This window comes from Hippocampus guttulatus, chromosome 7 (assembly GCF_054856545.1).
Source record: "Hippocampus guttulatus isolate MCC_2025c chromosome 7, RoL_Hgut_1.0, whole genome shotgun sequence".
NCBI classification, from domain to species: Eukaryota; Metazoa; Chordata; class Actinopteri; order Syngnathiformes; family Syngnathidae; genus Hippocampus; species Hippocampus guttulatus.
In genome coordinates, this window is record NC_141267.1 from 9,916,434 (window position 1) to 9,943,068 (window position 26,635).

General features: G+C 43.0%; 1 protein-coding gene across 2 annotated transcripts; it reads right to left on the reverse strand.

Annotated features, from left to right (window-relative positions):
* Positions 1-605: 605 nt before the first annotated feature.
* On the reverse strand, positions 606-26,394 carry armc9 (armadillo repeat containing 9). Of its 2 annotated transcripts, XM_086115788.1 has the most exons (25): positions 25,773-26,394; positions 25,544-25,669; positions 25,208-25,378; positions 24,361-24,516; positions 24,178-24,270; positions 23,277-23,301; positions 22,860-23,017; positions 22,141-22,239; positions 21,778-21,813; positions 18,842-18,876; positions 18,642-18,753; positions 18,438-18,530; positions 16,949-17,039; positions 16,309-16,432; positions 16,048-16,187; positions 15,855-15,931; positions 15,589-15,663; positions 15,299-15,389; positions 14,187-14,239; positions 13,602-13,700; positions 13,112-13,224; positions 12,486-12,655; positions 11,997-12,102; positions 6,875-7,053; positions 606-2,569 (listed from the first exon to the last, which is right to left on the reverse strand). In XM_086115788.1, the coding sequence occupies exons 1-25, from the start codon at positions 25,821-25,823 to the stop codon at positions 2,547-2,549; spliced, it is 2,496 nt and encodes an 831-aa protein (XP_085971914.1). In that variant the 5' UTR covers positions 25,824-26,394; the 3' UTR covers positions 606-2,546. The 2 variants fall into 2 exon arrangements, with proteins under 2 accessions (XP_085971914.1, XP_085971915.1); XM_086115789.1 differs by lacking the exon at positions 21,778-21,813.
* Between the last annotated feature and the right edge of the window lie 241 nt (positions 26,395-26,635).

The following is a 26,635-nucleotide window of genomic DNA, read 5'->3' on the forward strand; positions in this document are numbered from 1 at the left end:
AGTGTCCACTGATTCGCATTGAGGATGCTGCCAGTGAGCAGCAGCACAATGTGAGGAAACAAGTCGCACATGACACATTGACGCACTTGCATGCAGGTGGCTTAGTAACCCTTAGCTCCAGCATGCTGGTACAGGCCAGCTGTAATCGCAGCATAGAGGAAGCCGCTGCTTTTTTTATCAAAACAAAACAATGAAGAGATAGAGAGGGAACATAGATGTCTTCTGACTTGTAACACAAAAGGGTGGAAAACTTTTCTCATCACATTATGCCTGCATTACAGCATCAAGTGTGGACTAAATATGTGTTACATGTGCTAAGTATGAAAATGTTAAGCTGATAATACTGAAAACAAAGGAAAAAAACTGGCATCACGCACCGGAAATCTCTCACTCAGATATGCTGGATTTGCCTTTTTTTCCATTTGCCATGCTTGAAAAACAAGGCTCATCTGCTGTTTCGCCTTTCCCCCCCCCAGAACAGTGTCACTTTAGAGCATAGACCCCTTGAGTCGGAAGTCTATTTATATCAAGATTTAAAGAGAATGGCCAATTGAAGAGGCTCCCCTTATTCCCTTTAAATATGAGTGGAAAGATAACAGATAAAGTTGGATTTCGAGTCATTTATTTTGTTTAAAATAACATTTTCAAGACACAATAAAAATAACATTCCACATACATTTACATGATTAGAGTTGGAACAGTGAAAATGTACATCGTAAAGAATGAAGCATTCACTTTTTTTTGTGAGATGCTGTGTAAACATTGTAATAGATATTAATCTAAGAACAACTAGAAAGTAGCTGTTGTCCACAAAGCGATACACACATTTAAATTCAGTCACTGACAATAGACATTTTGCTTTATTATAAAGAGATGCAAACCTCCTGGATTTTGTCATTCTAAATGGTAACTAATCTGATAATATAATAGATTTATGATTCGTTTAAAGGTTGTAACTGGAAGTTGTGGCCCATACACATACATTCACAGCACATACAAACGTGCCCATCTTGTATCTTACCTCAATGTACAAACAAAACAATGATGGAACATTTTGTCCGTCTGTAGCAAATCAGAAAGTACAATCCCATGATTTTCCAACTTTGAAAAAATAGAGACATATCCATTTCATTCATTCATTCATTCATTTTCCGAACCGCTTGATCCCCACGAGGGTCGCGGGGGCACTGGAGCCTATCCCAGCTGTCTTCGGGCAGTAGGCGGGGGACACCCTGAATCGGTTGCCAGCCAATCGCAGGGCACACAGAGACGAACAACCATCCACGCTCACATTCACACCTAGGGACAATTTAGAGTGTTCAATCAGCCAGCCATGCATGTTTTTAGAATGTGGGAGGAAACCGGAGTACCCGGAGAAAACCCACGCAGGCCCGGGGAGAACATGCAAACTCCACACAGGGAGGCCGGAGCTGGAATTGAACCCGGTACCTCCACACTGTGAAGCAAAGTGCTAACCACTGGACTACCGGGCCGCCCCATATCCATTTCAATTGTCATAAATGTATGATTATTGTCATACAATCATCATGATATTCTGCTACAGCTACAAAATCATTGTTAAAACCATTGATAATTCATAAAGGTAAACTGACCAAACTGCTCTTTGATTAAAAAAAAAAAAAGAGGCAGCTATTTTTTTGTCATCGCACAATTGCTTAATTCATTTATAAAACACAGTGATAGTTTTTTTTCTTCTTCCTTTTCTTTTTTTTTTATGATATTGTCACACCAAATTTAACCAGAAGTGCGATGTTCACTGTAGGTATTTCCTCATAGCTTGTCACGGAAACGTAATTAAAAGTTGAAAGACACAGTTTCTTGGTAGAGCTAATGTTTCAGTTGTGGTCTGAAGAGCCCCCTTTCTCATGCCAAAGGCCATCTTTGCATGTAGCGGAAAAGTGAAAGAGATGACCTCGCCAATCAGTGATTTTGGACTCTTAAGCATTTTGACGACAGAGGAAATGAGGAAGAGGGATGCGCCGGTGGTACGAGTAACGTAATATATATTAGACACAACTATTATATTAGGCTAACAATTTATCATTAATGTCATAGAGTAGCTCTTAGTTTTGTTTTTCGTCCCTTAAACCCTTTACTGCAGCAGTAAACAATGTGCTAATCACCAGTTTTAAAACTAAGACTCGCCAGTTCTGTCACGGTGGCAGGGTGTTCCACATATTCAGGTGCGCCAGGTGACCTTGTTCAGAGAAAAAGCGAGACAGAGAGCAGAGAGGAGGGCCAAACAAGGCCGCAAATAGCACCGGATTGGTCGGCCGGGGGATGTGATTATTGTCTGAACCCGTATTGGGTTGCAAAAGTCTTTGCCGAAGCTGGGGGAAAAAAAATGCAGGACCACAATCCTTTGCATTGTTCAAGTCACTCCACCTCCCGTTGCTTATTCTTGACCCCATCTCGTTTCCCTGACCCTGATCAAAACCTGGAAGGATGATGTTACAGGAAGCGTGATGTGCAGCGGGGGGGGGGGGGGGGGGGGGTAGATCCACGCCGTGGTGACAGCTTTCTCCTCACCGCCGTGTTGACTGGCTGCCTGAAGGAGAAGACAGGAGGTGAGGGATGAAGGTTTGGGGGGGTTAGGGGTTGGGGTGGTATCGAAGGCATTTATCAAGTAAAACAATGACCGGTACCATTTTCTCCCCAAAGTGCTTCGATTGTGTCAGCAAGGTGCCTGTCCTAACATATTGGGTCAGTTTAAAATGAAAAGGCGGAAATGGTCCAATTTTCCAGGTAAAATTTTCCATCCATCCATCCATCCATCCATTTTCCAAACCGCTTGATCCTCATTAGGGTCGCTGGGGGTGCTGGAGCCTATCCCAGCTGTCTTCGGGCAGTAGGCGGGGGACACCCTGAATCGGTTGCCAGCCAATCGCAGGGCACACAGAGACGAACAACCATCCACGCTCACATTCACACCTAGGGACAATTTAGAGCGTTCAATCAGCCTGCCATGCATGTTTTTTGGAATGTGGGAGGAAACCGGAGTACCCGGAGAAAACCCACGCAGGCCCGGGGAGAACATGCAAACTCCACACAGGGAGGCCGGAGCTGGAATTGAACCCGGTACCTCTGCACTGTGAAGTCGACGTGCTAACCACTGGACTACCGGGCCGCCCAGGTAAAATTTTGACCGCAAAAATATAGCCTGATTCCAAACTGTGGAATGTCACGAGGCATTTGGTGTTTTGACTGTCTATAAAAGCTATTCACACAAAAGGGCTTACTCAGTTGTTCACCTCAAATCAACATTCAAGGAACTTGCCATGATGTGTCTTATCAACACCATGTGGGTATAATTTTATGGTGTTCCCGTCCTCCCATCATCCTTCCTTATTTACTTGTAGAGTGGGTGGCCGGGGCAAGGCATGTGTCTATTGTGTCTCAAATGTAGCCCTGAGGGGGGGATGTGCCTCAACGTGCGTCTGCCCTTCCATCTCTTTTAAGATCAGGAAACAAGCAAGCTGCAATTATTAGTGATAATAAAACCTGACGGGCAGCAGAAACTGCACTCAAGCGTAAACAGGAAATAGGACCAATAACAGAGAAGTTGTGGATAAAATGTCCCATTTATTCAGTTTGCTGTGCCTTGTGCATTCGCTTATTTGCCTCAAAGGTTTCGACTAAGTGACTTGCGTATGACTTCACTGATGTATGACAAATGCCAGACCTCAAAAACACACTTAGCATTATGCTTGATTGCAGAATTTATGGATGAGGTTAGGGCCAGGGGTACTGGCTCATCAATTGCAATGAAGATGTATGAGTGCAAAATTGATGTGACCATCCATTTAAGAGCACCGGAGTTGTAAGCCCAGAGGTCAAGATTCATATTTGACATAATTGACGAAAACTGCTTGCTTTAAATTAGAGGTGCAACACTGAAGCCATTCAATGACAAGTCAACGATTCTCAAATTAGTCAATCATTTTTTTGGGAAAGTATCAATCGTTTTTTTTCAAATTTTAAATTCTCAAAATTCTCTGAATTTCATCTTCACAGCAGTAAATGTTCTCCAATTGATGGAGCTTTGCATGAAAGCAGACCGGTGTTGTATCAAAATAAAACATTGCCTTTTACTTTGGAAAATAATGATCAACATTTTTGCCTCTTTTCTGACATGACTAATCCAGCCATGAACTCATAATCAATTAGTTTCCGCACTGTTCATTTGAAATAATGTCCTGTTTTTGAGTAAAGGGACGGAAATTTAAACATGTTTGTCCAAAATTCCATTGTCCATTCACATATTAATCAACAAAATAATCAATAGCTTAAGCAATTAAATTACTTTGTTTTTTCTTCTTTCTTCTACCCACAATCTTGTAGACTGTAAATTTCCCCATTGTGGGACAAATAAAGGATATCTTATCTTATTATTAATTTAATCGTTAGTTGGAGCCCTCATTTGATTTTTTTAAATGTTAAAATAAGATAAGACAACCTTTATTTGTCCCACACTGGGGAAGAGGAAGAAAAGCCAGGAAGAAAAGCTTTTTACTATATTTGTCGTGTGGTAGTTAAAAAAAAAAAAAAAAAAAAAGAAGTGCAGTAAAGTCGTCTGGCTCACTTGTTCGGTTCCGACATTGCGGTTCCTGGTCAAACACTGTAAAACTGTGTACAGAGGTGGTTCATTATCCAGCAAATTAATATGTTCACTTGCCAGCCCTTTTATTTAGATATATAAAATAACTATGGTAATTTATAACAATTGCTACATTTCCATATAAAGATTCTGCACAACAAGCCACATTTGTTTAGGTGTGTGTGTTTTTTAAATTTTTTTATCCCACAAACAAAATTATGGCAGAACACCATCGTAAATATTGCATCGCCAGACTTCATGACATGACGATTCTGTGTTGGACCTTCTTCAGTTTCCTTGAAAGGCTGAAACTTAGTTGACAAAAAATACATGGTTGTAAGCAATCATAATATATCTCATCAAATTCATATCACCCCCCAGCCCTCATGATTTGTAATACACAACTGTCAGCAATAACACTTATAGTTGCGAGCAGCGATCAGAAAGCCCTCACCACATCTTTTTTCATTAAGTCTAAAAATGATCTCCAACTTTGATAGCATGCTCCGCAAACATTAGGTGGCATGCCTGAAATGCTTTGCTACTTCCTGCTTCTGATTGGGGTTTAATCAGAATTCCCCTGTAGGGGTTTGCTTCTACAAGCCCTGAATTTCTCCGAAACGGACAACATACATGTTGGACGTGATCCTTGAAACTTTTTTTTTATGTCCTGATTAACATATTCACTACAATTCCCGTTGATCTGTGAAAACAGCGTCGGGGCTACTTTTCTCTAACTTTCCAGTGGGTGTTACTGAGTTGGTTTTGTGGTGGTGTTGTCAACACAAAGGACACGGAAAATTTCAACAAGGCATTCAATTTGTTATTCCTTCTTTTTTTTAAGTTGTCAGATATTTTGATGCCCCTAAAAAGACAAATCACTCACCAGAGCAATAACAACTAACCAAGAGATCACGGTACAAGATTACCATTGGGCTTGTGCCCTCATTAAAGTGTAGTTCATGGCTTCCCATTAAATTGATTGTGAGCTATCGGTAGCTCGCAAAGTGAGTGTCGTTAGCCTTCATGGCATGAACTCAATCACTGCCAGCCCTCCCAGTTTTATGCTGTTGATATCGCTGCCTGTCAATGGCAGTAAATGTATTAAAAAAAACAAAAAAAGTTTACTCCCACCTATAATCCGTTGTGAAATTTGTCACTTGATTTGACATACATTTGTGCAGTTCTGCAAGGTACGCAAATACATACAGTATTGTACATATGAAGAATTGTAAATATATTTGAATTAAATATTAAATGAGTAAATAAAGTCGGTAGATCATTTGGACCTTTTGGTCATTTTACTGTATAAGTAGCTTGCATTCTGAAAAAGTGTAAGTTGCTCCCTATCGTTTGTTCTTCACAGAATCTTTTTGTATGCTGTTGGCAAGGAAATATGTTGAAATGAGTTGAGGAGTTTCATTTAGACACATATATATACCGGTATACAGTATACCACTATGCCGCCATCTTGTGGCAATGAGTTAGCTCTTTTATGGTGTGTCAATTGGTATGTTGTGTCCTCTTTTCGCCACCCCCTTGCGAAAAGCAGCAATTTAATTCCCCTTGTGTTCCTGGGTCAGTTTTACATGAAACTTCCAACTAAGTGTGACAAATAAACAGCTTGCAGGAAGCATGCTTTGCATCTCATTTGGAGGGTTTTCTTTGGAGTCTTCCATTTCTTGACCGAGCGTTACAACAGACACACGCCGATTTTCAAGTCACCGCATTTCCTCCACATGTTTCAGGATCGATTTTAAGGGTTTACTACTGGTTTCGACATTCCTTCTTTGTAATTCATCTTCATGCTGCTTTTACATTACTAGGTCGGTTATTTAAGTTTTGACCATTTTGGTTTAACCACATTGATTTGACCGACTAATATCATTTCTCAATGTTAGACTATTTTCAGAGTTTCCTCAGCACTACAGTGGGCCAGGGCAGTGGTCCTGTCACGTGGGGTCTGCTGATGACCTGATCATTTCAATCAGGTGTATTGGAGGAGGGAAACATTTAAAACATGCAAAGTAGTGGCCCCCTCAAGGACCAGAGTTTGACACCTGTGGTCTAGAACATATTCCTCGTGGAAAATGGAAGCTGCACTGTATTCCTCATAAAACTGTTACATCAAGCATTCGTAACAGTAGATTTGGAGGACGAGTGACAGTAAAAAAACTTTTTTCTTTGTAGAACACTCATGGGAATAAACATTTGTGTGGTGTTGATTTCTCATTGTTTTGAGTATATTATGCCTACCTCGACTCTGCTGTCTCGCTCCGCTTGGGGAGCTTGAGGAGCACGGCCGACTGCACTGTTGAGGTTCAGCTTGGGAAAATGTGGGCGCCAGACTATACGCAGTGTTTCTCTGAAGGTCTCCCGGCTCAGGAGTCCGTCCTAGCCTCGGCCTGCTTGCAAACCCAGAGATTGAATCTCCGCTGATGACAAGAGAGAAATGAAAAATTCAGTAGAGACGTTCAGGCTTTGCTCGTCAGTTAGTTTGTCCATTACTATATAAAAACGCGGTATAAGATAACCATAAAATAAGAAATGTTGGCTGTGTTAGCGCGACAGTTGCTGAGTCAGCCCTTGATGATGTAATGTGACTTAGTCACTTTGTAACATCAGTTTTACTTGATGCCCCTCTCACTTGCCAGGTGGAATGCTTAATCCTTCTCTTTCTCGATGAGCTGCACAGTTGGCACAATGCTCACCTTGTACATGACCCTTGACCTTGACACGTGACAGCAATCAATTTTCTTAAAACCTCTGCTTCTTCATACCGGACTTGATTACTAATACTTTTGAGGTAGCCATCAGCGGGATCGACCATACCACACTGGCTACTACCATATTGGTTTGCACAATTGTAACAGTTTAGAAATGGGACTCCAGTTGTGTTCAGTATTTAAAAAAAAAAAAAAAAAAGCTAATAATCCTTGAAACAGATTTTATTTCTACGTATGCAAATGCATGACAGCAATGTGGCGTAGTGGTTAGCATATTTGCCTCCCAGTTGAGTGGTCCCGGTTCGAATCTTGGCTCAGGCCCTTCAGTGTGGAGTTTGCCTGTAATTGCCTGAGTTTTCTTTGGGTATTTTGCTTTCTTCCGAAATTCCAAAACCATGATTTTGAATTTAATCAAAGACTCTAAACTGCCCAAAGGTGTGAAAGCGCCTCGCAACTGAAAGGCGACGAGTGTAATGTGTATCTTGGGTGGCTCCATTAAGCCACATGATGATTTTATAACTTGCGACTTGTTTGGGTAAAACTTAAGTCTGACGTGACATAGACTTGGCATTCATGACACTCCACTTTGACTTCACACCATGAGTTGACAAGTTATTCTGTTTGCATTTGAAAAGTACTGTTTTTTAAATATAATGTGTCTTTTGTTTAAAAAGAAAAGTTATTATATGTTGTGTCATGTGCAACCCCGGCCACCACCAGTATGTCCTGGCCGGCGATGATAGCTAAGCTGCCTAGTTGAGCAAGAGCCATCGAGGAAGCTCCAAAGGTGCCTCAAAATCCCATCATGTCATCTTGAAATCAGCGTTTTGAAGCTTTTTAACATGCTCTCCCCATGAGGTATCTTCTCTCTCAAATTGTGTGAAAGTTCCACATCGCAGACATGTTTGTTTGGGTTTGGCCGCTGCCGCGCGCCTGCACAATGTGAAGAAAGGGGAGACTGAACACTACATTTGCACACAGGCTGGTCTCGAGCTGCTGCAGGCTGCAATGTATGTGCCGTGGGTGACCGATTTGTGTGATCGGCAATGAAAGACATTGCTCGACATAGGCTGATCATGCACTTCGGCTGATTATGAGTACTCGGAGTACCACTTAATACAAGCCATTAAAAGTAAAATTTCCATAATATGTCCATTATAAAAACAAAACACATCAGAACTATGGAATATGCCATTTATTTAAAACAAAAAAATAAAAATAAATAATAATGAAAGTGGGGCAAGCCCTTCCCATGGGCTCACCACCCATGAGAGGGGCCAAAGGGGTCGGGTGCAATGTGAGCTGGGCGGCAGCCAAAGGCGGGGACCCTGGCGGTCCGATCCTCGGCTGCAGAAGCTAGCTCTTGGGACATGGAATGTCACCTCTCTGGCAGGGAAGGAGCCCGAGCTGGTGTGTGAGGCAGAGAATTTCCGACTGGATATAGTCGGACTTGCCTCCACACACAGCCTGGGTTCTGGTACCAGTTCTCTCGAGAGGGGTTGGACTCTCTTCCACTCTGGAGTTGCTCAAGGTGAGAGGCGCAGAGCAGGTGTGGGCATACTCATTGCCCCCCGGCTCAGTGCCTGTACATTGGGGTTCACACCGGTAGACGAGAGGGTTGCCTCCCTCCGCCTTCGGGTGGGCGGACGGGTCCTGACTGTTGTTTGTGCATATGCACCAAACAGCAGCTCAGCATACCCACCCTTTTTGGAGTCCTTGGAGGGTGTGCTGGAGAGTACTCCTGCTGGGGACTCCCTTGTTCTGCTGGGGGACTTCAATGCTCACGTGGGCAATGACAGTGAGACCTGGAGGGGCGTGATTGGGAGGAACGGCCCCCCCGATCAGAACTCGAGTGGTGTTTTGTTATTGGACTTCTGTGCTCGCCACGGATTGTCCATAACGAACACCTTGTTCAAGCATAAGGGTGTCCATATGTGCACTTGGCACCAGGACACCCTAGGCCGCAGTTCGATGATCGACTTTGTAGTTGTATCATCGGATTTGCGGCCGCATGTTCTGGACACTCGGGTGAAGAGAGGGGCGGAGCTGTCAACTGATCACCACCTGGTGGTGAGTAGGCTCCGATGGTGGGGGAAGATGCCGGTCCGTCCTGGCAGACCCAAACGTATTGTGAGGGTTTGTTGGGAGCGTCTGGCGGAATCCCCTGTCAGAAGGAGTTTCAACTCCCACCTCCGACAGAGCTTTTCCCATGTTCCGGGGGAGGCGGGGGACATTGAGCCCGAGTGGACCATGTTCCGTGCCTCTATTGTTGAGGCGGCCAATCTGAGTTGTGGCCGTAAGGTGGTTGGTGCCTGTCGTGGCGGCAACCCCCGTACTCGCTGGTGGACACCAGCAGTAAGGGATGCCGTCAAGCTGAAGAAGGAGTCCTATCGAGCCTTTATGGCCTGTGGGACCCCAGAGGCAGCTGACGGGTATTGACTGGCCAAGCGGAAGGCAGCTTCGGTGGTCGCCGAGGCAAAAACCCGAGCGTGGGAAGAGTTCGGTGAGGCCATGGACGCCGACTTCCGGACGGCTTCGAGGAAATTCTGGTCCACCATCCGACGTCTCAGGAGGGGGAAGCAGTGCACCACTAACACTGTGTACAGTGGGGATGGGGCGCTGCTGACTTCGACTCGGGACGTTGTGAATCGGTGGGCAGAGTACTTCGAAGACCTCCTCAACTCCACCAACACGCCTTCCTTGGAGGAAGCAGAGCCTGGGGACTCTGAGGTGGGCTCTCCTATCTCTGTGGTTGAAGTCACCGATGTGGTTAAAAAGCTCCTCGGTGGCAAGGCCCCGGGGGTGGATGAGATCCGCCCGGAGTTCCTCAAGGCTCTGGATGTTGTGGGGCTGTCCTGGTTGACACGCCTCTGCAACATCGCGTGGTCAACAGGGAGAGTGCCTCTGGATTGGCAGACCGGGGTGGTATTCCCTCTTTTTAAAAAGGGGGACCGGAGGGTGTGTTCCAACTACAGAGGGATCACACTCCTCAGCCTCCCTGGTAAGGTCTATTCAGGGGTGCTGGAGAGGAGGGTCCGTCAGGAAGTCGAGCCTCAGATTGAGGAGGAGCAGTGTGGTTTTCGTCCCGGCCGTGGAACAGTGGACCAGCTCTACACCCTTAGCAGGGTCCTCGAGGGTATGTGGGAATTCGCCCAACCAGTCTACATGTGTTTTGTGGACTTGGAGAAGGCGTTTGACCGTGTCCCTCGGGGAGTTCTGTGGGGGGTGCTTCATGGGTATGGGGTACCGAACCCCCTGATACGGGCTGTTCGGTCACTATACCACCGATGTCAGAGTTTGGTTCGCATTGCCGGCAGTAAGTCGGAATCGTTTCCAGTGGGGGTAGGACTCCGCCAAGGCTGCCCTTTGTCGCCGATTCTGTTCATAACCTTTATGGACAGAATTTCTAGGCGCAGCCGAAGCGTTGAGGGGATCCGTTTTGGGGGCCTCAGTATTGCATCCCTGCTTTTTGCAGATGATGTGGTGCTGTTGGCTCCTTCAAACGGGTCTCTCCAACTCTCACTGGAGCGTTTCGCAGCCGAGTGTGAAGCGGTTGGGATGAAGATCAGCACCTCCAAATCTGAAACCATGGTCCTCAGTCGGAAAAGGGTGGAGTGTCCCCTCCGGGTCGGGGAGGAGATCTTGCCCCAAGTGGAGGAGTTCAAGTATCTTGGGGTCTTGTTCACGAGTGGGGGCAGGAGGGAGCGGGAGATCGACAGGCGGATCGGTGCAGCGTCTGCTGTGATGCGGACGTTGTATCGGTCTGTCGTGGTGAAGAAGGAGCTGAGCCAAAGGGCGAAGCTCTCAATTTACCGGTCGATCTACGTTCCAACCCTCATCTATGGTCACGAGCTATGGGTCGTGACCGAAAGAACGAGATCCGGGTTACAAGCGGCCGAAATGAGTTTTCTCCGCAGGGTGTCCGGGCTCTCCCTGAGAGATAAGGTGAGAAGCTCGGTCATCCGGGAGGGGCTCAGAGTCGAGCCGCTTCTCCTCCACATCGAGAGGAGCCAGATGAGGTGGCTTGGGCATCTGATTCGGTTGACCCCTGAGCGCCTCCCTGGTGAGGCGTTCCGGGCATGTCCCACCGGGAGGAGACCCCGAGGAAGACCCAGGACACGCTGGAGAGACTATGTCACCCAGCTGGCCTGGGAACGTCTCGGGATCCCCCGGGGAGAGCTGGAAGAAGTAGCTAGGGAGAGGGAAGTCTGGGCTTCCCTGCTGAAGCTGTTGCCCCCGCGACCCGGCCCCGGATAAGCGGTAGATGATGGATGGATGGATGGATGGGTGGGGCAAGCAAGCATTGGTTGGACTAAAGAATGTACAGTGCATATTTCGAGGCAGGAAATAATACTGTAACGTGACCCCAATATACTTACTCACTCTGCAAATTGAAGTATGCAACTAGAACAGAGCATCCATTGTCTTGTAACTTGTTTCTTTCAGCAAGTGAAATTGCAAATAGTCAGTGGTGAGTTTCAAGTCTTCCTCTCAGAAGGAAAGACTTATTTATAGCTGTCTTCATAGACCAGACAATTATATTAGAAGACAATATAAACGTCTCTAACACAAACTTGCTTTAAAGATCAAAACACCACACCAATTTCCATTTATGGTTCATTGTGTGATCATGTATTTTTGTGTCAAGTTACCTATCAAAACGTCCATTGTGTCTCTCTTGGAAGGTTCCTTTCCTGGCTCGTACCTTGTAGGATTGGTCCAGATCAGAAGCCGTGGCTAGTCGGTCGTACTGTGAATCTGAATGTTTGAGCGTTTTGTTTGTGAAAACCGTGAAATGCAAAGATGATACAATATAAACTTTCTCAAGAACAGCATGGCAGTAGTAGTCAAGAAGCAGACTTGCACTTTTTCAGCAACTCATTGCGATTCAATTTTGCCCACAGCAACACCTAAATAGTGATGCTCTGATCTCAAAGCTTACCTGCAGTTCTACAGGCATATGGATTTGACTAAACTCTTTGTGGACTGAACCCCTCCAACCCAAATGACTGCAGCACAAAAGAAAAGCATGGTTTGGGCCAGTTCTCGTCCATCCCAAAGGTGTTTATCGAATTATGCACTGGTGTGCCTTGAGACGACTGCCATAGTAGTTGATGAAGCACTTGCAAGGTTCTACCCACCGGGGCTGTGGCGCAGAGAGTCAGCCGTTCGTGGGTGATTGCCAAAGCTTGTATGAGGTTGAGAATCGTTCTTGGATGGAGGGGAGTTTCCCTTCTCACTTCTGTGTCCAAGGTGAGGGTTCACCTCTTCTCTGCCACCTACGCCACCCTGGCATCCTGGCTGGTAATTTCTAGACATGGAACACAAACACAGAGTTCTGATGAGTATTGGAAGAAGCCTCATCATCAGCATCAGTTATTACAAGTAAGAGCATTACGAGTGCTGTCCTATAACCAATCATTTCTTCAGTTTCTTTCAATTGCTTTTTATCACTTATTTCAAAACACAACCTGAAAGAACCCAGGCAGTCTTTTATTTTAAACTACAGTATATAGTGACCCCATTCCTTCTCTGACCCATTGCTCTCAATATCAAGATTGGAAAGTTAGAGTAAAATAGACAATGCTATCATTGTCGCAGTGACCTCTTTGGTCTTTATTGTTGTTGCTTTACTTCATTGACCGATCATATGTTTCGACGATGCACTACTTGAGGTTCTTTTCGTGCTCATGTCATGTGACCTCCATCAGGAGAATTAAAAAGTAGTGTAACTCACACAACATACACATTTGATCATTTCACTTACGCGAGATGAGTGTTACGATGGGAGCTCGGGGTCACCGGTCGCTGTAGTGGTTCATCAATGCTTGGTTGATGCTGCGCCGTCATCTTCTTCACTTTGGGTAGGTTGGTAATAATCTGCACAATCATTACACAGGAAGCTTTTGTTTCAAAATATAGATTTATTTGGCAATATAAAAATGAAATTGCCTCCTTTTATTTGGTGCACCTCTCAAGATCTCAATTAAAAAAAACACACTTTTTGGAAAAAACAGGACAATACTGGGTTGCTGATGTTGAAATTTGTCAGTGTTTGTAGCTCAGTCAAAAGGATCAGGATTTGATCTGCTTGTGCGACAGGACAACCAAACCCCAGCTGTTAGCATGCAAATAGTGCAATTACTAAATTACAAAAAAACGTGCAAGTACTAGTCACGGACTTGTGTGTTGTTGCGGAATAGCTGTCTAGAGGGCCATTGTGTGCGTTCGCGTGTTTGTGTGTATTTTTTGCTTACACCCAGGTACTCTGTAGTAAGCAGACTTTCCCCAGACAGCTCGCTGGGCTTTGGCTGAAGAACTTCCTCTTTATCTCGGTCCGACTCTATTAAATCTTCCTGTCACAACATAAATCACACAGAGCGAAGTATAATATCTGCTGTTTTTAGTCTGCATTTGGTAACGATGTGAATCCAGAAATCTACTCTTGATACTTTGGCCTCCCTGACCACTTTTCAATGAGCAGTTGTAATAAAATGTGTTTCCTTTCAAACAAGTTTGCACGACATTTGTCATCAATATTTCCCCAAGTGGGGACAATTGACACGTACAAAGCATGAACACACACACATATCATTGCCATGGTTACCACTGCAATCTGGAAACACACACTTCCACACAAACAGGATAACATTCAAATGTCTGTGCCTTGTCAAGATTACAATTGTCTGTCCATGTTACAAAAAGGGCAGACTAGATTTTTTTGTCTCGCCTCCTAATTTTCTCAAATGAGGTAATTCACCTTTGCTCACCGTTGGGTGACACATTGTCTAAATACTGTAGATGCGTAGCAGTAAAGTGTAAAGCATTAACATCAGCCTTACATCATTGTCATCCTCGTCCTCTTCATCGTCCGACTCTGGCCCTTCTTCCTCCACTAGATGGAACACAGAATTTATGTATTTAATGAAGAAAAGTCCCAAATCAACTCATATTCCTAACTTCCACTTGGAATTGGACAACTAAATTACAAAACCTAGATCTTGTTGAAAGGAACATTCAAGTAGATTGTTGTTTTCATTACATAGTGGACTACGTTGAGAATAACCCAGTAATCAATGAAAATCAAAATTATTACTTCATGGAGGTATGGATTCAGAATCATTTTCAAAATAAAATGGGAGAAATCACTTCTGTGGAAGTTGCTCAAGAGAATGCAAAATGAGGCTCGGTGGTGCACAGGGGCCGCCATGTGCCTGCATGCAGTCCCTGCAACGTCTCTCCACAATGCAGAGGATTTTCTCCAGAGGGATCTCCTCTTAGACCTGGCTCAGGAAAGTCGACTCTTGTGGTGCCACATGTCTCCATTGGATGGAACGAAACATGGGGTCCAATGCTTGACTGGGTTCAGGTCTGGGAAACGGGCAGGCCAGGTCAGAGCACCAGTGTTTTTTTTCATGCAGGAAATGCTGACACATTCCACTCCAGTCCAGTCAGAAGTATTGCCATTCATCATTTCTGGTTTGCACATATTGCGTCACACTACCTTTACTGATGTGAACATAGGCAAAATGCAAAAATGAACAAAAAGTCAACCAGAAAGGATGAAGATGGGATAGGCGAGATACGGTATGTGGTCTCCACCTGCAGAACCATTCCTTAATAGGGGTTGTATTGCCTCTCATTTCCTCTTCTCTTTCTTTTCACAACAGTCAGTTAAATAAGATAAGAAGATAAGAAAACCTTTATTAGTCTCGCAATGTATTCATAATCAGTGTTGCTTCCAAACCGGACAGGCTGATATCCCAGACATGTGACTGACCCGGAGTTACATTGTAATGATTGTGCGTTGCCTTTATTTTTTTCTTTAGCCCGATGTGGGAAATAACTCGTTGATTCTTCATATAATAAAATATTGACAATAAATCCAAATTGACCAATAAAGACATGCGCTGTAGTAAATGAGTAAACAAACCTTCAACGTATATTCACTGACCTGAGTTGAGCTGTTTCATGATGAAGCCAATTTGTCTGTGAAGATCTGGATTATCCTCCTTGCAGAAGCAGCGGAGGATCTCCTCCACACTCTTCACACATTGAAGTAAAACACACCTTCAATTAGGTCATGAATCAGACACGAGCAACAGGTAAGCAAAACACAACGCGTGCAATTGCTAACATCTTCAAAGACAACGAACGTCTACTCAGGTGTGCTGAGACATTAAAAGGAAAGAGAAAGGCTAAGTCAGCATCCTGCAAGCAGGTGAAAACATCTCACGATCGCACCATTTCTTTTGCTTCCTGTCTCACAGAGGGGACACACAGGATGCTGTACAGGGCTCCATTCACATATGGAAGAATCTGGAGAAAACAGACAAGACAATGCAGATGCATCTCCGTGTGCAGAATGAGCAGGTTTACAGTTGCACGCAAAGAAAAATGAAACAATTTAAAAGTTTGCCCTTGGAAACATCTTATTGTCATGCGCGGGCACACACCCCGCCCCACGCACAAACACTCACACACACTTTTCAAGCGAACATATGCATCACCTCGTGGCTGTCATGTCCTAGGAGGTTAGTTAGAACCTTGAGCACATGTTTGGCATTTTCTGCACACTTCCTTTTTCCTGCATAAAGACAACCATGTAACATATGGTATCAATGATTGCTCTAGCGTAGTATTTTTAAAAACATACATAGAACTGCAATGTCTTCCTCATGTACGGTATAGTTTTGCATGTACCTTTTGTTCGCAGGCACAAATTCATGAGAAGAGATGCACAATATTCCAGAGTGTAGTCGCTCAAACAGTCTGAGTCATGCAGTTCATCCACCAGCCAGCCAATCAGATCATCTTCGATCATGGCTGTCTGCTGGCTCCTCCTGACAAACAGATGCAGTGGCCCAAATGGTATAATAATATTACAATTTTTTGTTGATGGCTGTAAAATGGGTGCTTGAGACATTGTTATCTCAGTGGTGGGGTTTACAAACTCTCAATTACATGAGACTGAGTTTCTGCAGAGCCACCAGCACATTCTCTCTGGTCAAGGAGTCCTTCTTCTCCTCCCGGAGTGTTTCCATCAGGAGTTTTAGAAGCAATGGGATTTGGGAGAGGTAAACTCGCCCTGTAAGTATAAATATAACATGATACACTTATCATATTTACCTGTTTGTGTGGTAAAGATCATTACTCTTGAATTTGACTTTTTTTTAATGGGGCCCCATTTTGTTTATGTTCAAGAGCAAAATGTTCCTTCTATTGCTGAAGAATAAGGGTACTTCATCTTTTTTTATTTTAAAGCTGTTTTTTATTTGCTGTGTTTAGTTGTATTCTATGATTGGGAAACAATGATGTTTCACCACTACTGTATATCATTGTTCAAACGTTTGCACAGTACTCTACATTAAACCAATGTAAACCAATATTAAAAAGGCTTGCCTTTGAAACACTTTTTTTTTTTTTAAAGACAGAAGTATCACACAATAATCTTATTGGTAACCGTTTGAGAAATTCTGTGTTGTATGTCAAAGGCCCCATAAATGGCCAGGACATTTCCTCACAACCTATTTTTGTTAAACATAATTTTGATTCCTATCTCACACCCATAACCAAACTGTAATGGGACTTCCTTGACACTTACCGTCTGCAAAGGAGGAAAACGTATTGATGAGACGAGCCATGTACTGCCGCACCATTTCGTTCTTTGAAGATAGTAAATGAAGCATCGTTTCCTACAGAGACAGGATATGAAGTGTTTTTTTGTTTGTTTGTTTTTTCCGTAAGATGCTTGGCGATGAAGTCCATATTCATCCATCCATCCTTTCATTTTCTACAGCTTATCTGGGGTCGGGTCGTGAGGGGCAAACAACATTAGCAGGTATGCCCAAACTTCCCTCTCCCAAATCACTTCTTCCAGCTCTTCCCGGGGGATCCCTAAGCATTCCCAGGCCAGCCGGGGGACATAGTCTCTCCAGTGTGTCAACCACGACAGCCTCGGAACATCCAGAGCCTTGAGAAACTCTGTGCGGATCTCATCCAGCTTTGCCACCAAGGAGCTTTTTAACCACCTCGCTGGCTTCAATCCCAGAGATAGGAGAGCCCACCATAGAATCCCCAGACTCTGCTTCTTCTCAGGAAGGCATGTTGAGGCGGTTTTCGAAGAATTCTGCCCACCGACTCACAATGTCCTGAGTTGAGGTCAGCATTGCCCCATCCATACAATACACAGTGTTAATAGTGGACTGCTTCCCCCTTCTGAGACGGCGGATGGTGGACCAGAATTTACAGGAATCCGTCCGAGAAGTCGGCTTCCATGGCCTCACCGAACTCCTCCCACGCATGAGTTTTTGCCTCAGCGACCACTGAAGCTGTGTTCCGCTCGGCCAACCGGTATCCATCAGCATCCTACGGAGCCCCACAGGCCATAAAGGCCTGAGAGGATTCCTCCTTCAGCTTGAGGGTATCCCTTACTGCCGGTGTCTACCGGCGAGTTTGGGGGTTGTCGCCACGACAGGCACTGACTACTTTATGGCCACAACTCAGATCAGCGCCTCACCAATAGATGTGCGGAACATGGTCCACTCTGACTCAATGTTCCCCGCCTTTCCCCGGGACGTGGGAAAAGCTCATGGATGAAGGCCCAGCTACCAAGCTGTCGCCCCCACCTTCAAGCCTGAATCCAGAGGCGGGCTCCGTTGACCCGCGTCTGGGCAAGGGAAAATACTGTCCAATTTTGTCTTTCATCATAGGGGATCTCTTAGCTGTGCTTTGTCTGGTCCCTCACCTCGGATATGTTTGCCATGGGTGACCCTATCCTAGCTGGCGATGGGTGAGCGGTTGGGTACACCCTGGATACTGTTGACGGCTAATTGCAGGCTCAATTTTTTTTTCGAGAGTAAATTAATGCATACTTAGGAAGGAAAAGAAAGGGGCATTCCACAAACTTTGAAGCATGGGCTCGTATTAGTGGTATGCTGGAGAATACAGCTCGCAGTACAGTATTGTGTCTTTTGTTGGGTTAAAGGCAACAAAATTAATCAACCTTAGCATTTGACATGATACAACATCATTTCTTCAACATTTCATAATAAAGGAGCAAAATACAAAGGGAATTAACGATAGGGCGCCACCTGCTTTGTGCTGTACTGTTCCAGTAGATCGTTGCTTATGTAAGCCTGAAGTGCAGTGTCCCTCTGTTCACCGGGAAGTGAGCGAGTAAGTCTCTAAAAATGACAGTTTTGGAAAGTCAATTTGACTGGCTGAGTCAGCCATCTTGAAACAGCAGCGCAAAAATAAAAAAAAGTAAAATTAGGTCGAGAGGAAAATGTACAAACCCAGCGGAGAGCCTGAAGCAATAGGGACCTCAGACGGTCTGATCCTTCAAGCAGGTCCTTTTTTAGCTTCACATAATCCAGAGAAGGCAGCATTGGCACTTCCCTAGATCTGCTGTAGATTGTCAGAAAAGCCATCCAAAATAAATGTAATTAAAAGGATGGCAAAATGAACCATAGTTGTACAAGAACTAAATACTTACTATGGTGCAATGGATGCTCGAAGTATTGAGGAAGCCTAAAGGAACAAAAAAAAAAAGTATCTTGTACTTATTCCAAGTTTATGCAAATATTAGACAAGCAAGAGTGACACATTTTAGTATATGCTGTCCTGCTAATCACCAAATGCTTCAATCATTAGTAGTACATGGACATGCTTACATCATGCGTGTGGCACATGCTCAATTCCCAAACTTTTATTTCTTTTTGGAAACATACCCAATGCGGAAAAGTGGGATAGGATTGTTTGAGTAAATGGAGAAGAGCCATCAGACTGCCGTTAATATTCTGTTATGGAAAATAATACCTGACAACAGCAAATTGTAATCAGAGATGGCTTTATGTGTCCATGTCCTCTCACGTGTTTTGACGTGGATTAAAAAAAAAATCTTTGCTTTTTTTTTTTACCACCTCAGGTATTTTTTTTCTTTTAAAGTTTGACTTGTACGAGCTTGCACAGTAGGGATTTTCCCAATGTTTTGTAATATATACAGTAGCTATGAGGTTTCACCCCAAAAAATAAATAAATCCAGCTGTAACTGAAACTATAACCTCAATTCATAAATAGTACTATATATCATTTTACTTCATATTATGATGGTGAAAAGCTGATGTGCGAGAGCAGCGCTTTTCAACCTTTGATGAACACCCTGTGAAATGTTTTCAGCAAAGTACAGACAGACAGACAGATCGATAGATAGAAAAGAGGCAAATGCTGTGATCAAATTCTTTTTTTCACATGGATACTACTTTTTGAATATATTTTAAAATCTCACGTACCCCCTGAAGTGCATTCATGTACCCACAAGGGTACACATACATCTATTTGAGAACCACTGTGCGAGAGGAAAAAAAACTACAGATTTTTAATCAGCTCAAAAAAAAAAAGTCATCAAAAATAGATTACTTGCATCTCTGATTTAAAAGAATAGTAAACATTTGTTGACCAGTGTAATTGTCACCTACGTACGGTCTGAAATTAATCCCGAGAAAAATCACTGTTTTATTTAGGACATTAACAAAAATGCTTTAGATTAAATCAATGATATCATAATTTTACTGAGTCTTGAGTGAAACAATGTTGGTAGAACAATGAGAACGGTAGTGGTTATTGCAGACAGTTATCAGGCTGTTGTCTTAGAATTGCTGAAATGGTTTACATGCACAATAGATTAAACTTCAAAACTCAAATTCACAGGTGTCAAATTCCGTTCCTCCAGGCTCTGATCCTCACCATGATAACTATCCTGATCATTTGAATCAGGCGTGTTGGGAGGAGGGAAGCATCTAAAACATGCAAGATAGCCGCCCTCAAGGAACAGAGTTTGACAGTTGGGCTCCAGTTGGATGGTTCCCCAAAAGTGTGAAATGGCGGAGGAAGTTTATTCATGACCTTTTTTTGTGTAGGAAAATTGAATATGGAGGTTTTCGGCTTATTTCATGGCATATTGTAGGAAGTGTACATGTGAATCAAAAATGTGAATGAGAAGCAAAATGACATACGGGATGCTATGTTGTGTTGTTGTAGCTTTAATCGAACCATCTCTCATTTCATTTGAAAACTGAGCTTGGTCTCATTACATTTTTCCATATGCACAAAGAGACCCAACCCAGGGAATACAAGGTTTACATAAGCAGTATCTATTCTGTCATGTAACCTTTACTATCTTGTAAATCCATTTATTATTCATGTTATTGACTTCACTGACAGCAATGCTCCGAGTTTCCCCTCGCATGTAAAACGCAAGCAAAGAGATAAAACAAATGGTCCATTATTATCAATCATGGTGTTAACGTTTGTGCATCGCCAATGTACGCTGTTGCTTGTCTCTGTGTCGAAAAATGTGTTCCAGACTCATTCAGAAGGGTCCATGAGGATGCATGGGATTCGCCCTACCAGTCTACATGTGTTTTTTTATTTAATTTGGAGAAGGCATTCATTCTTGTCCCTCTGGGGGTTTTGTGGGAGGTCCTTCGGGAATATGGGGACCAGAAACACCGATCTGGGTTGATACCTCCCTGTACGACCGATGTCAAAGTTTGGTCTGCATAGCCAGCAGTAAGTCGGATTTGTTCCCAGTGAGAGTTGGACTCCGCCAAGTTTGCCTTTTATCACTGATTCTTTTCATAATCTTTATGGACAAGTGCAGTCAAGGAGTTAAGGGGGATTTGTTTGGTGGCCTCAGTATCAGTAAACTAGACTTTCCCCCATACGAAAATGAAGACGTTTTTACGCCAAGTGCACGTGCGCCTGTCTATTAAAATAGGTCCCTTTAATTTGAGCCACATTAGCAGCAAGGTTATCCATACTGTACATTACATCATACCAGAAAGTTAACAAAGTAAAGCCGTTATTTTACATAGTGAAATGTTAAGCTTCAAGGTGACAGTCATGTGTTTTCTCTTTTCCAATAAAATGTCACCAAATTAATGATAAAGTTAAGAATCTAGACTGTTTTAGAAAAGTGCTCCTGGTGCCTCCTTAGAGTGAGATAGAAATGTTTAGCATCAAAAATCCTTTTGTTTATGAAGTAAATCAATACTGTGAAAAAAATGGTAAACGGAGAAATATGAAACAGATAAAAATTGTGAGGAGAGTTGGTGGGAGCAGCAATCCATCATCGAGCAGGTGACTTTTAAAATGAGGTGATTCTTAAAGGAAAGCCTGACAAATGGGATCTTAAATGTTAAGTGAGGCCCTTTCAAAGGGACAATCTAGCAGGATCAGGAGACAAATGAGAGCAGGGAGGGATGGACACAAATCATTTTGAGAGAGTTATTTGCTGTGAAGGCAGGATACGAGATGTGGACGAGTGGAAGAGGACACAACGAGACACAGCAAGGGGAGAGCGAGACAGTAAGGGTGGATTAACTCAGCAAGAGGTGATGTGAAATAAAGACGAAAGCACGAGAAACTTACATAGCCATCATCATATGGACTCATAGAGTAATATCCCTTTGGGGACAACAGTGTCATACACGCAGAAACAGAAACAGAGAAAAGTTGTTCAGTTCATACAAAGTCTGCATTTATCAGTATAACATCTCAAACAGTGTACTCATATCTAAATTGATCACAGTCAAAATCATGGCAGGATTACTACTCCTAAAAAGAAAACGGCATACTATTGCCTGCGAATCATTTTTAATACATTCATTTGACTCATTTGTTAATTTGTTTCCAAATCCATTTTTACATGACTCTCATCAGGACCTGCAACATATTGTGGTTGGTCATGGATCTAGTGGGAAAGAAAAGGTGTAAAAAGGTTCTTCCACTCACAGTGCCAGGCCGGGTAAGGTCAGTCGTCGGCACCGTGCTCTGCCTCATCTGGCTGCTGAACAGGCGAGCACACACACTCTGCAGGTACTCGGGCGATATCTGCAATAACATAACAGGCCCCCTTGACTTTTGAGCACACAATAGTACTTCAACTTACAAGTGCCCCCGCACATTAGTTTGTCACAAAAGAGCTTTCAATCTGCAATGTTTTTGTTTACCATAACTTGTGAGGAATGACTTGAGCTTTTATCTCTCTCTGTGTGCTGCCATTTTGCCTTGTGCTGCTACTTCCTGTCGACTGAAAATGACATCACAGTGCCTTCTCAAATAGGGAGGCAGCCCCCCCCCTGGGGGTGAGCACGTAAGGGGCGATGCCAGAGTGGTCATTTTCGACACCATGTAACTTTTTTTTTTTTTTGGGGGACTAAAATAAAGCATAATTGCACATCCACTTCAGTAGGTGGCAGTGGCATATTCATTGTCAAAGTGTGTGCTGAAAGTATTAGCTTTAATGTGTAGCATTTTTCTGAGAACTTTGACTCGTAAGTCAAGGCACCAATGTATATAGATGGCTGTAATGCCGTTTTGTAAACACCGTAGGTATTTTCTATTCACTGCATGTGCGCACATATTTCTTTCATTGTCACCTTTGATACAAAACTTTTAGCCAGTATTACATTTTATGTTGCAGGCATGTGTGAATTTGCAATTAACGTTACATTTTTTCCACTGATTGTGGCCTCCAACGAATCAACGAGCTCAGCTGTGATGCCAATAAGCTGGTAGTAGTCTGCTTGCATCTTGTTGAACTTGCGCATGTAGCTGGCGGAGCGGCGCTCTGACTCAACCAGCTGTACATGGAGCTGCTGCAAGGCTTCTGTGCAAAGTAGGGGATTGGGGGGGGGGGGGGGGTTCACTGCATACACTTTATGTAAACTTAGGGAGCACAACTGCGTAAGTAAAATAGCTCATTTTCCATCCATCTATTATACGAGCTTAAACATGCACATTAGACACTTTGACTTGGTACTGGAACAAGGGACATTTAGGGTGAGTGCATTTTTATTAAGTTTTGCAAGGTGGTCTCATATTAATCACCAAATACATCCTAAGTAAGATCAGAAAGGCATTTTTACCTTTTGAACTCTTTCCGCCTTCCTTCTGCATACCGTCTGTTAAAGAACACACCTCAGCACTCATCTGGCCATTCATTCAACATATCTAATGTGTGTCCATTTCCCTCGGTGTGACATAAAGGTGCGTAAAGAATATATGAGTTGTGAGTCACAGAACGTCCTACATCCTGTTTGAAGCTCGCACTTGCCTCACCAAGACAATTTGTACAGGATTAAGACAATCCATTTTATAGTGCGAAGGCAAACTGGTGTCAATATGTAATTGATACCAGTGGGATGGGATTGTTTGAGTTAATGTAGGGAGGGTTGCATTTCTTTTGAAATTTTTTTATCGACCTACACCCTTCTATGCGCAAACACAGCTGTCATGCATGAAGTGACATGCACATTAAAGTGGACATCTTCCAGTTAACTTCTATTTAATGTGTTTACAGAAGCATTTGACACATCAGCTTTGTGAGTGTTCACACAAGGAAATAGATGCGTCAGATGAGGTACATTTTTGGGGTTATACCGTATGGAGGGAATTTTGTTTTTCCCTTTGAGCATCACTTGAGATGTTAGTGTAACTATTATATACCAGTACATTACATTAACATATGAGAAACGATTGCTATCATTCAGTTGATCCTGGTGCTCTACTAGGTTTTCTGTAGCTGTAATACTTAGACACACAAATTATCCAGGGAGTGTTAGTTTAACATGGAATGGCCACGCTAGGATGGTTCAGTTTGTTCAGCAATAATTCATGTTCACAAACCTTGACCTTGAATTCCTCAATAAATAAAATTACTCTAAAATTGGCACCTGGGGCAACAAATTTCCTTTTGGCAGGGAAATAATAAAAATACATCTCAGATTGGATCAGTGATTTCCAATTTTAAATGGCAGAAAAAGATACATATAACGCCAGCAGCCTTGGGCAGTTTGGTGGTTTCATTGTCACAGACAAAAACTCTTTAAGTTTGTTCTTCAACTTTGGTATCCAGGTTTCCTATAAAAGACAGTTGTTCATTAAAAATGCACCTCTGACAGGTCATTATTATATTATAAACAACAATGTTATAATAATTTAATTAAGAACCTGAAAGAGATCCTTGAAGAAGGGATGGGTGGTGGGGTTGGACACATAAGGCAGAGCATAATAAGGCAGAAACTCTGTGGTCTGACTCAGTGCCCTTCCACGTGTCTCCAGGTATTTTTTGAAATAAGAAATTCTCTCTTCAAACTCCACCTGGTCCTAAAGAAGGTGTCAGATTCTGTTAATTCATACAAATCTTAAAATAAATTTGATTTGAAAGCCACCTGCAAAGCACTCATACACCCATATAATATTATATATAATACTAAAAGTATTATAAATGTTTCTTGGTCTGCAAGTATTACCAAACTTGTTTTGAGGTGGCAGTCCTGTCTCATGCAAATAAGTCAATGCAGTATACAGTCAAAAGCATCAATTGTATTTTCACTCATGGAGGCTGCACTTCCCCATCAGTCTTGGTTATACCAGCATCTTTTGGTAGATTTAGCAGTGGGGGCAATGTGCAACATGCTTCTAAATAGCACAGCTTGGTGGACATGTTGAGTAATTGAAACTTATGTGCTGTCAGGATCCTAGAATACAATCAATCCCTCCATCCATTTTCACATCTCCTTATTCTCACGAGGGTCGCGGGTGTGCTGGAGCCTATCCCAGCTGTCTTTGGGCAGTACGCGGGATACAACCTGAACTGGTTGGCAGCCAATTGTGGGGCACAGATAGACAAACACCCATGTGCGCTCACAATCACACGAAAGGACTTTTCAGTGCTGCCATGCATATTTTTGGACTTTGGGAGGAAACTGGAGTACCCAAAGAAACTCATTGCAGGCACGGGGAGGACATGCAAACCGTGCCGCCCCAACACAATATAAATCAGTGAAATACATACTTGTCTTTCAGGTTGGCTTCTCAGTGGGTAGATGGTAAAATGGATGTAAAGGTAGAACTCCAGCTTTTGGGCCTCAGTATCAGTTTTAATGAGATGAGAAGGAATATTCTCTGCCCACATCTCAAAGAATACCTTGAAGTCCCCTTCATTGAAAGAACTAAGGAGGTCTTTCTGCACACAGAGATGGGGTTGGAAGGGAAATCATTAAGACGTCTGAAATAAACAATATAAATGGCGATACACAGTAGCACTCGACCCATCTTAAAACAAAACTGTTTAACTTGTCATTTTACAACCTCTTCAAACCAATTTAAATGGCTGAATTTTACATTTTACCTGGACAATGTGAGTCTTTACGTCTCTCAGAGCATTTCCTTGAAGCTTGGACACAAGTTTTCCTTTATTCTTGCACTCCTTGTCAAAACTGTCAACTGTGTTATCAAACTGTTCAACCTTAAGGTACTGCGGTCGAAAACAAAAACAAGCAATACGGGTCAATGAATGCTATATTTTGATACAAGGGACACGTTGATTTATTTAATCGGCTTGACAGATTTATTAATACCTCCTTGATCATCCCAAGAAGATTGGCTTCAGTGGCTAAAATGTCCCCCATTTTGTCTTCCTCCCTGAAACTTATGTGAGTATCCAGAACTTCTTAACCTTCACATGAAAAGCAACGTTTTGCAGTTCCTGGAAAAGAAATGCTTCTATTTTTCTACTTCAGCATTGGTTGATTCCAACGTGTTCAGTACGTCCTGCAAAACATAACACAAGTTCTACAATACCGCTACCGGAAAATCATCACTTAAAAAATAAAAGCGTTGTTTAAATTAAAGAGTTGAAGGCTGCATTACGCAAATAAAGATCACACCCCATTGTGTTTAGTTTTAATTCATTTCAAGTAGGTGTGTTAGCATCTACATTTTTCATTCGGCCGATGAAAATGAAGCCAACAAGTAGTAGCTCTTCGATGATCTGCTAGCCACAGCACGAACTGTTTTCCAGCACAGCGGATCTACACTTATTATTGCCTTCTTCTATTCTCACCTAAGTTAACATTATAACAGGTGCCGGTATTCTCGCTCTAAATGTCACAATCCAATATTAATTTTAATCAAAGACTGCATTATTTTCAACAGTACAGCGATATTAGCGCGAGATCCATTAGCTAGCAACCGTACACAGAAGAGACGCTCACCACATAGCAACCACAGTGTTGTGGCAGGAAAGTAGAAATAAATGTCGTAAAACGCTGTTTAACGTCGTCGAACTCTTTGTGTGGATGTATTTTATTTTACTTATCAATGCCATAAGCACGATATACCTAGATTTCTTTTTGCAAAAGAAAATGTATTTAAGTGAAGATTTCATTATCTTGAATATGTTACAACATTCATTAACAAAAATAAGTTTATCAGGCTCGCC